Genomic DNA, 11,658 nt, shown 5'->3' with positions numbered 1-11,658 from the left:
CTAAATGGACCATCAGAGAAACGCTAACGCTCCAATCGCAACGATCTGCTCAGTGTGGAATGGAGACCAAACCGGTAAAGCACATTCTAGGATGCTGCGAACCGGCATACAGTAAAACCTGTTTTTGTGCGAATTTTTTTTTGGGCGATTTCAGTGCGAAAAAAAGCATATTTGCGTCTCAATTATCCACTTCTCAAATCATTCCCCTCCTCTCATCAAATGCTCTAAGTTTTTCTAAGTTTTTGCATGACATGATTTCTAACAGCAACACGTTTCGACATGCAACAAAAGCACAAAACAGCCACGCGCAACCGAAAAGGCAAAGTGCTCCATCGCAAAGCAGGGAAACAAAAGGAAATTGAACGGTGAATGGCGTGGATTTGAGTTATTTTCTTGGGGGAAACTTTTTTTATGCGGTCCCCATCTACCACACAAAAAAAGTTTTTTTCAAAATGTGCACCGAACACGATTTTTAAAGCTGCTGGTGAAGTTTTGCACGATTTTTTTGTGCGGTCCCTATCCCCCGCACAAAAAAAGGTTTGCCTGTACTGAACAACGTCTTGAGACAATAGACATTGGGAACACTTGACCCATGATGACGAACATGACTGAGTAAAATGTACGCTTTAACGGTTGCGAATTTTATGTTTCCGTTGAACCGATAATAACTCCACAGATCGAATGCGACCGTTCCAGTAAACCCGGCCCTATTTCATGTTGATTTTTTTTATCCCATTTATTTATTTATTAGGCTCATTAGCATTTTATCTGTAACAGAACCGGGTTTTTATCGTGTACATGTACATATTTTAATGTTTCTATAAATTGTAAATTACACAGTAGTAGTACTAGTCATTTAGGCGTTTAGGTTTTCTGTTCCATTACATTATGGTAAATTACACCGTAGTAGCCATTTAGGCGTAAGGGTATTCTATCTGTTATTCCATTGTTCAGCAGACCGGACAGCGGAGACAGTTGATATTGATCATTGTTGGGTTATTTATAGAACAGCAGCCCGATGTTTCTTGCAGAGCAGAGCAGTTGTATGGATGAATCGATCTTATTTCGACCGTGGATCGATCTCCATCGCTGATGATTGTTGCGTGGCCGTAGTTATTCTATAATAACACAAAGATGGTCAATTGAGGGCCCTGAGTTTGAACTCACGATCGATCGCTTAGTAAGCGAACGCGTAACCAATTGGCTACGAAGACCCCCTATTTCATGTTGATGGCCTATAACGTTTTTGCAACGAGTGTAGGACATGGTTTTGCACTTTTTACTGTTTACGTGCATACCGTTGTTATCGCTCCAGATTAGCAGTCGATTTATATCTTCTTGCGATTGTGCCGCAGATGGATGCAATTAAAGGGCGAAACGATCAAAATTTGATCAAATTAAGTTTGATGTAATCTATTTGAGTATGTACCGTATACGTGACAATGCTTTCACCATCGTACAAATAACAATGCTGCAGGTTGCAAGTTTGACAGTTATAGCATGACGAAATGGCAGCTTATTCGCGATTTGTCCCCCGCCCAAATGTCCCAAAAAGTAATTTCAATCGCCGTGGGAGTATCCCGGTGGTCCGTCAAAAAAAATCTTAGACCAAGAGAAAAGAAAGGACAACTATCCACGAAGGTGGTCGAAGGTCGTCTGCATTATCACAAGAATTCGAAAGGTAGTGTCCAAGGCAAGACCGCATTGTAAAAGTACGACTAGAAAATCATTTCTTTGAATTCGCTTGCTCATTGCTTCAGATATTATGCTAGAATGACAAAAAATTGTCATTTACCTCCAGAGTAAAAAAATATTGGTGTCCCCGAAAAGAGCCCCTGGTTTCCGTGTTTTTTTTCGCTTCGGACGCAAACCGTGTTTTCATCGTCAAGCTTACCACAAAACATACCAACATATACCCTAGAACTTTACTTCTTACTTTTTTCTCGCTTGAGTATGGTGATGCACAATTTTTAATGGGATGTGTTCGAAAATAGTTGCTTCATCCTTTGTTTGCATTTTGGGGACTTCAAACTTATAGTTGAAATAATCAAACATAAAAAAATAATCTTTATGGGAAAAGTAAATATCTCTCTCTTGACGCCTTGAGACAGGCCACTGTAAAATTTAAGGAGAATTCTCATCATCAAGAAAGACTGTTGGCTGCTCGCTGGCTTGAGCAAGACAGAAATTGTTTCCTTCTCCTCCTTTTATTAGGGTTTAAATTTCTATTCGTATCTAGCCTCGAAAAAACCAAGCTAGAAGATCAAAATGCGGAATCCGCAAAAAATTTAACGTCAACTTCCATCCATGAGAAAGGTTGATTGGAACGAAACTTGAATAGAAATCGCATTTGACATTTCTGTAGGGGAGATGGGGGTTTACCGGGTCAGCTAGTGTTCAATAAATAAGGGGACTTTTTATTTAAATAATGGAACACGTAACGTCATCTGTTCAATAACAGGTAACATTAAAAAGGTAAAGTTGATAACATTAGAAAGGTAAAGGTCTCACCTTTCAAACGCAGCCAACTTTATGTAAATCGGTTGACAGGCACGTTCAAAAGTTACGTGCTTTTTAATGCCAGTATATTTTGTGCTTGTGTCGTAAAAATACAATGGAACAAAAAACGAATATTGAATTTTGTTCTCAAACTTGGAGAAACATTTAGAGCGACGTACGAATTGATGCAAAAAGTGTATGATGATGATTGTTTAGCTCGTTCAAAAGTTCATAAGTGGTTGAAACGGTTTAAAAATGGTCGTGAAGATTTGAATGATGATGAAAGACCTGGTCGTACAGAAGGAAGTTATCGTGCTGAATTGGTAGAAAAAAGTCCGCGAAATCATTGCCGTTGACGGGAATTTCACTGTTAGAGGCTGTTGGCTCTCACTGTTGGCTGAAGAATTAAATTCATCTACTGGTACAATTTAGACAATTTTACCTGACAATTTGGGTGAAAGAAAGGACTGTGCACACTTTATTCCACATCAATTAAATGAAGACCAAAATATCGCTCGTGTAGAGCATTGGTAAGATATCATTTCAACAGCTGAAAACGATCCACATTTTCTTGATTCGATCATAACCGGTGATGAAACATGGTGCTTTAAATATGACCCTGAAACTAAGCGTCAATCTGCAGAATTGAAGTCGAAAGGCGGAAGAATTGCATTTTCAGAAGTCCAGAATCAAGACAATGTTGATCACGTTCTACGATCCCAAAGGTATTGTACACAAGAAATTTGTTCCAGAAGGTCAAACTGTTAATAGAGAATACTATTTACAAGTTTTACATCGTTTGTGGTAAAGAATTTTTCGTGTTAGACCTGAATATCCAGAGGGGAAACAGCTGTTTCTATTGCATGATAATGTACCACCTCACAAAACCAAAAAAGTAAAAAAAAAACAGATTTGTGTCATCGACCATCCTCCGTATCCTCCTGATCTATCACCATGCGACTGTTTCAGCCATTCAAGCGGCCGTGACACAGGTGTCGAAGAACATTCCTTTAGATGACATGAAAGAGTCTATGCATTAATTGGTTGATCGTTGTAAACGTTGTAATGAGTTAAATGGAGACTATTTCGAATAAAAAATAACTTTCAAACATATTACGATACGTGTTTTATTCTATATCTTCTATTGCTGATCGAATTTTTTTCCTTTCAAAGAACAGTGCTACATGTGAAATTGTGAAAGATAAATGAGATCTGTTTATTCCTGGTGATCTTTAGATATGTATTTACTGCACAATATTTTTTTTACTGTGTTTACATATCAAATTATATTTAAAAATCTTCCTTTGTGTATACACCCTAGAATCACCCAAAAGTCGTTTCACCAATTTACGAACAAATTTTCGTACTTTCGTTTGGACAAATTTTACAACAAATGGTTTTTATTATATAAAATTATTCGAGCAAAGATTCGATAAACGTGTTTAGGGTATTGTTGTGTATAAGTGCGCTTCTGCTATTATAAATTTCTTTGTAACGCACAATATTGATGAAACCCGCTGTGTATAGTTTTTTACATCTAAATCATTTGCGTTCCTATATGCTTGACACAAAGGACTTTTTTTTGTATTTCACATGTTAACAATATTTTAAATATTTTGAATGTAAGAATGTAAGAATGTAAACATGCAATGTTTATACTGCAACACACGCATCCAAACCATCTAGTATAAAGTGTATCGAGCATCATGCAAACTCAACAAGCCCGAGCACCATAATGGCAACATACAACGTACATATAGCTAGTCAGTGACGGCTTTCGTACAGGGAGCAGTGGTTTCATATATTTTTGGCATCGAGCCCATCCGATGCTGAGCTGGCCGAATAGCCGTAGCAAAACAAACAGATTCGGTAGTAGGTGCATATACCTACTGATTGAAAGCAAGCAACAGGGCGGACGGAACATTACCGTCGCAAGGGCTGTGTTTCTACACCTCATGTTTACCCCTGTCTCCACTGGGACCATAAATTCAATTTCAATTTGTAAAAATGATTGTCGTGCTTTCCGCAGGACTCTTCTATCGAGGGAATATTCTGGAAGTGTTGATTTACCTTCCCGTCAGAAAATATATGTTGCAATGCATGAAGTAATTACGGGAAATGACATTCGAATGGTTTGGGGTTTTTCATGACACACTTCAACACATCTAAGTGCAGGGTATTCTAAAAATATTCACCCCCCATTGAGTTATGCTCGTGATGAATGTATCGCGTTCGATACTTCTCGAAATCAATTTATTGCACTGTGTACATTGAGCCAATCGGCGGCACAATTTCTACTCCCGATGTGAGCGACACATTTTCTTCTATGTACATGTACATTGCATATTGAAAGCTGCTAAATAATTGCATCACGTTCTAAATAACTCGAGACACATGTTTCAGAGAGATTGGTGGTGTGGTGCAAAGGCGGCCATCAAGTCAATTGTATGCAGAACAGTTCCTTCCCCGCACATGGTTTCATGCAGACCCTGGGTCTCGGATACGTATCGTCTGCCAGAGTTATTACTTCACATAGGCATGTTACAGTGAACAGCGGGAATGTATAATCACGTAATAGGTTCAGAACTGGAAGTCCTCGTAACCAAAAAATGCTAAGCGAATGTTTTATTCAATAGAAGCGCCGGTAAGTTTCTTGTTTCTTTTTCAAAAATTAATGCTTTATTCTGCAAAAATGGTTACAAATTTAATATTCAAAGTATTGCCGATCGCTAGTCACAACTTTTTCCCATATTTCTGGCAATTTACGGATCCCTTTGCGGAAATATTCGGCCGGTTTGTCGGCTAACCACGAATCGATCCAATTTTCCACTTCACCAAAATTGGAGAAGTGCTGTTCAACCAGACCATGTTGCATCGATCGAAAAAGGTAGTAATCAGACGGAGCAATGTCTGGAGAATACGGCGGGTGGGATAGGACGTCGTGCTGCAAAATAACTTTATCGTGTCTTTGCTCGTATTGTGGTTGTTTTTCCTTCAGTGCACGACTCAAACGCATCAATTGTTGTCGGTAGAGGTCCCCCGTAATGGTTTCATTCGATTTTAGCAGCTCATAGTACATCACACCCAGCTGGTCCCACCAAATAGACAGCATCTAATATTTGTTGTTTGTCTTCGATACTAACATTCATTCAGACCCAGAGCTTCGAGCAGTTTGTCGTGGTTGGTTACACTCCCTTCGTCAATAGTCCGACCCAGTCTTCCGTGTTTCACATTAAACACCGGGTACGAGACGAACAATGTTCTCCCTTTTTTCGCAGTTTAATGTTTGCAGACAAACATTATTTTTTCGTACCCGATGTTTAAAAATTTGACTTGTTTGTTTCACATGATGTTCAGTTTCTCATGCATTTTCATCCCAAGCAGTGTGAGGAGTAAAACAAGCGAAATGGACACCACACCACCACCACACAACACACGGTGTGTTGGTGTGTTGATATGAAAAGGGAAGGGAAGCATTTATCATGACAATGGGTGCTTCATCTTAAATTTTGGGCAAATAAAATACACCTCTTTATCTGTTCTGAACAAAATAAACGTCAATTTATATCAGAGTTTTGCACAATTAATATCAATATTTAGTCCACGCATCAATTTATAAATTGAATTTATGTAACATCGGCTATTATCAGTTTTTTGAACAAGTACTAAAATTGAATAGAGCATGGCGGAGATATTAAGTTACCCACATCAAAATACCAAGAATAGGTGTATAGGTGTATAACTTTTCTGAAACTGCATCTAAAAGTAATTTTTGGGTATTCATTTATTTGGCCAGTATTTGTATGACGTCGCCGCGCTGTGCACTCGGTTCCCCAAACTTCAATTGGCAACATTTCTATTCAAAGAATGTTTTCTTTTCACGAGAGATAGCTATGGATTATTTAATCAGACTTGCAAAATGTGCATGTACATTTTTGCATTACGACCTAAATATCTAGTTGATTTCGGTGGAAAAATACTCTACAAAGAAATGTTTTATGAGGAATTATTTTTCCCGTGCATGAGAAGAAACGAAACGGAAGCAATGAATACTGCAACAACGCGTGGTATGTTTGTACATGATGTTCTTGAATGATAAACATCGTGTTTGTTTACACATGTTTATGTTTGTGTATAATTTTTCGTGTTTGGGATAGACATTCAACACTAGCGGAAATCATGTTCGTGTTCTTACAAAAACATGGAATTTTCACATCGCGTGGACATGTGTAAGTGTTTTTCGGAAGAATGGTCTGACCCATTACATATATTTAATATTTTTCAAACTCCATATTTAAAGTTTTGCTGGACACTGTTACACTTATTCGAGTGCAACAGAAACATTACCATCCCCACTCAATGATATTATGCACGTCAATATGGCGCTGATTCCCCCCCCATTAAAATGAAAAGGGACGCGCGAGAGCTAAAAATAGAAATGGTTACAAACATTTCGTCCTTCCGGCGAGAACAGTTTTGCTCTTCAATTTTCCCCCTTCCTGGTTGGGGTTGCTACCGACTGTTGCATTCCCCTCTCTGTTGAAGTGGTTGCAATCTATGTCTATGGAGCATCCGACGAGGGCTCGCATATGTCGTTGAAAAAATTACATAGATATGCTCTACGTTGAATGGCCTTCCCGAAGGCACGCTCATGTTGGGTGAGAGCTGAACTTTGATGTTTCTAGCACGACTCCCGGCGATCCAATTCACGTACATTGTGACGGCGTTGGTCATTTCGAAGATACTTTTATATTCTATCTCTATGTAGCAATACCGGTTATCAAGTATTTTTTTGAAATACCCATTACAGCATCCAGGCGCCACTTTGAGATAGCCTTCCGCATGTTCGACCTCAATGGAGACGGTGATGTGGATAGCGAGGAGTTCGAGAAGGTTGCCAACCTGATCCGTCAACAGTCGAGCATTGGCAATCGGCACCGAGATCACGCCAACACTGGAAACACTTTCAAGGCTAGTCTCCTTGTTAACATTATAAAGTACCCAGCGTCACAAATGTGTTATCTATCTTGACAGGGAGTAAACTCGGCACTGACAACGTACTTTTTTGGTCCAAAGAACGACGAAAAGTTAACTATCGAGAAATTTCTGGACTTTCAACAACAGCTGCAACGTGAAATTCTCACCCTTGAATTCCTACGCAAGAATCCGGACGAGAATGGAAACATCAATGAGGCGGATTTCTCGGAACTGCTGCTGGCTTATGCTGGCTATTCCCAGAAGAAAAAGATGAGGAAAATCAAGCGTGTTAAGAAGAGGTGAGGTGCACAATATGGTTGTTGAATTTTTTATCTAAGTGCGAGATTTCTACTTTCAAGGTTCCGCGATCATGGAGCTGGCATTTCGAAGGAGGATTATCTCAACTTTTTCCACTTCCTGAGTAACATCAATGATGTCGATACGGCGCTAACTTTCTACCACATTGCGGGAGCATCGATTGATCAGGCCACACTGAAACATGTGGCGAAAACTGTTGCGTTGGTAGAGCTGAGTGATCATGTTATCGATGTTGTGTTTACGATCTTTGACGAAAATAGTAAGTACCGACTGCCTCGACACATTCTGTTCAAAATTTTACGATTGTTATGATTTTTTCCTCAATAGTGGATGGCCAACTAAGCAACAGGGAATTTGTGGCCGTTATGAAGAACCGATTGATGCGTGGTCTCGAGAAACCAAAGGACACCGGCTTCGTGAAGTTAATGCATTCGATTCTCAAGTGTGCCAAAGACACAAAACCCGTGCTGTTGGATTTGTAAGTACCAGGGTGAATCTTTGGAGGTTACCAGGCAGTGTTGCTAAGCGCTCAACCATTTGTCAACTGAAACGGAAACCGGAAATTTTCGTACCTCGTTCAATGATAGCACAATTGGAACTTGAAAGATATGTCGTTATCAAATACTTAATCATGGTTTTGCAAACGCTTTTTGTTACGCTTTAATAGGTGTTATTCGTACTAATGTAGACGGTCGGCGATAATCATCTCAGATTTCAAAATACTCCAGTGTCAACGTGTATTAGATAATGGATTTTTGTTCTATGTGTCATATATTCTCCATGATCCGAAACTTCCTTTTCGGTGATTATTCACTGCAATTCTACGTGATCCAAGCCGTTAAAAGATTAAAATTAACAACATTCTTTCATTTAATTGATATACCATTTTGGGTTTATTAAATATTTTTTATATAAAAGGCACAACTATCTGAAGCTAGTTGTGCCTTTTATATCAAAAATACGTCAAAATTTGTTCCGGCTATATTATGTGTGATATACGCTGCTTCATTGTACCAATCAAATGAAATGCAACTTTTTGCAAGGAAAAGATTACGATTGGTAACGATGGATAATACTCTAAGTACCAGCCACTATGCATAATTTATTTTAAAAGGTAAAAAACTCAAAATGTATTTGTATTGAATCATTTGTAAACATTCATGGGAAAAAATATCAAAATAGAGAATAATTGAAATACAGTAAACATTCGCTAACTGGGCGAAAAGGGAAGACCAGTTATTGACATTCGCGTTTTAACTGGCCCGGCATGTAAAACGTCAAATAAAATCGAGGGGAACTTCAATGAATTGTTTGATTCGCGTTGATCATGAAATTGGATGAACAAAAGGATTCCAATGGAAGTTTCGCATTTTTTGCGACAACAGGTATGTAATGTATATTTTTTAGGAAATTATTTTTCTGTAATTTAATTAAACTGTAATTAAACTTTTTGTAATGCGAAAATAACGTCAATTTTCATAACATTTAAAATTACCTTCGAATGCCTCTTACATCAAACCTTCCATTTGAATATGGCATCGATTGTTTACAAAATTCTGCATTTAAACTGGTCCAAGGACCAGTTAACGTTCGCCCTGTCAAAAAACAGACCAGTTAAACCAGGACCAGTAAGCGAACGATTACTGTACTATACTACACTAGACTTACTCTAAAGAAAATATTGTAGGTCAAGATTTGTGTGCTGCCAGGGTTGCCAATGTTCCAGTTCAAACTGGATTCTTCCAGTTTCTTATATGTGTGCTTTATTTTTATCGATTACATGTAAAATAAATTAATAATGTATAAATATTATCTCTCCTTTCCTATCCCTCGACAATATTTGTTGTTTAACTTTTTTTATTCGATTGATCCAAGATGTATTCACCGTGGATCAATCTTTCTTTTTCTTACATCTTACTTACTTGTTTCATCTGTCATACGGACTCTTATGCGATTGGTTGTAATTTTGTTCTTCTCATTTCGTCCAGTTCGTGGGTGTTTACCCAAAGGATAAGTTTTTACGAATGCTAAAATTTTTCAAACTAATTGAAAACCTGGGTACGTTAAAACGTTTGAATGACCTACTAGAACACTCAATTCTGAAATATTTTCTTACATTAGGTCTGGGTATTATTAGAAACACTAATCAAAAATTATTCCAGATTTTTAATATATACATCACTGTATAAATCAATGCACGAAGACGTCAGTTTGACAGTTATGAGTGGTTTGTTTCAGCTCCCATTCGTTGCAATTTACCTATTCAAATATTAACAAAGACGATCAATACAAACACAACAGGAATGTCAAAATTCGCATTAGAAGAAAATAGATAGAAGATCTTAAAAAAATAACATAACATAACGTATCTCGATATCATAGATGATATTTTTATCCGTTTTCAAGATTTAATTTTTAAAAGTTAACCGATGGCTCGAAAAAACAATTTTTCCTCTTTTTGTCACTATAAAAATTAATAACTTTTGAACTACTGAACCGATTCAGATGACCGACATATCAAATTGAAGCTTGTAAATTAGTTTTATTTGAAAAAATAGGATTTTTGCATTTTTTGGATTTTCGTTTTTATAATTATTGATTGAGTTAGTTTTTCATAATTTTCTCGGTTAAAGATAGAGAGCGCTATCTTTAACGCTTAAAGCGCTTTGTATATTTTTTTATGGAAAGCTGAGTATTTTTTAAAACATATGTCTACAACAGAGATGCTATTTGTTGCGTTTTTCAGATATGATTTTTCAAATTTAACATGTTTTAATTCGTCGTTCAATATTTCTAGACTAGACCTATGCAACCACAATTCAATTTTCCCGCAAGTGTAATATTTCTTCAAAAAAAATTAATGTCTTCAATTTGATATGTTGTTTATTTTATCTTCGCTTATTTTTCGTCGGCCTATTTCCGCCACTTCAGTGCCAATCACCGACATCAGGGAGGCGACTCCACCTGTTCCTACCTATCAGACTCAACAACTCATGAGCCGGGTCAACTTCTTTTACTTCCCCTCCGAAGGAAGGCGTAATCAGAGATTTTTCGCCTCAGAAAATCCCAACGACGCCAGCTGGGATTGAACCCAGGCCGATCGGATTGTGAGGCTATTACGCTAACCACACAACCACTGGCGCCGTCTTTTGATATGTTGTTCATCTGAATCGATTCAGTAGTTCAAAAGTTACCGGTTAACTTCAAAAATTCATATCTCAAAAACGAAAAAAAACATCTCTGATATCGAAATATATTATGTAAAAAATCCTCGTCCTTCAAGAAAAAATATAAAAAAATATAACACCCTCTAGTCCAAAGCCATGAAAATAGTAAAAAACGGTTACACTCAATAATTACGAAAATAAAATCCATATGTTTTTTCAAGTTCATTATTTTTAAATAAAAGCTTCAGTTTGATATGTTGATCATCTAAATCGGTTCAAGGGTTCAAAAGTTATGAATTTTTAAAGACGGTCATTTTTGGGAAAAAGTGGAAATACAGGTCGGTCTCGATTATCCGGGATTCGATTATCCGGAGTATTTCAGTATTTCATTTTTGATTTTCGGAAATTTTGAATAATTTGTATAATAATCCAATATTGAATAGCCTATATGGGTATCAAATGAATGTGTTTGACTAGTAGATCACAGTTATTTATGAAAAATGCAAATCCATGATGGCTGCCACCACAATATGGCGCCATATATATTTTTTTCACAACCCCATCAATATGGATATCAAATGAAAAGGCTTGACTAGTAGATCACAGTTATTTATGAAAAATGCAAATCCAAGATGGCTGCCACCACAATATGGCGCCATATATATTTTTTTCACAACCCCATCAATATGGATATCAA

At 37.4% G+C, this 11,658-nt stretch overlaps 1 protein-coding gene across 2 annotated transcripts in view; it reads left to right on the top strand.

Annotated features, from left to right (window-relative positions):
• LOC129777143 (calcium uptake protein 1 homolog, mitochondrial-like) overlaps nt 1-8,559 on the top strand; it is a 58,585-nt gene extending 50,026 nt beyond the window's left edge. For both annotated transcript variants that reach the window (XM_055783223.1, XM_055783224.1), the window contains exons 7-10: nt 7,310-7,470; nt 7,534-7,775; nt 7,836-8,053; nt 8,122-8,559. In XM_055783223.1, the coding sequence (XP_055639198.1) occupies nt 7,310-7,470; nt 7,534-7,775; nt 7,836-8,053; nt 8,122-8,276 (776 nt within the window). In that variant the 3' untranslated portion in view covers nt 8,277-8,559. The remainder of the gene's footprint in view (nt 1-7,309; nt 7,471-7,533; nt 7,776-7,835; nt 8,054-8,121) is intronic.
• The last annotated feature ends 3,099 nt before the right edge of the window (nt 8,560-11,658 follow it).

The sequence above is a fragment of the Toxorhynchites rutilus genome, chromosome 3 (assembly GCF_029784135.1).
Source record: "Toxorhynchites rutilus septentrionalis strain SRP chromosome 3, ASM2978413v1, whole genome shotgun sequence".
Taxonomy (NCBI): Eukaryota; Metazoa; Arthropoda; class Insecta; order Diptera; family Culicidae; genus Toxorhynchites; species Toxorhynchites rutilus.
This window is presented reverse-complemented; position numbering and strand designations above follow the sequence as displayed.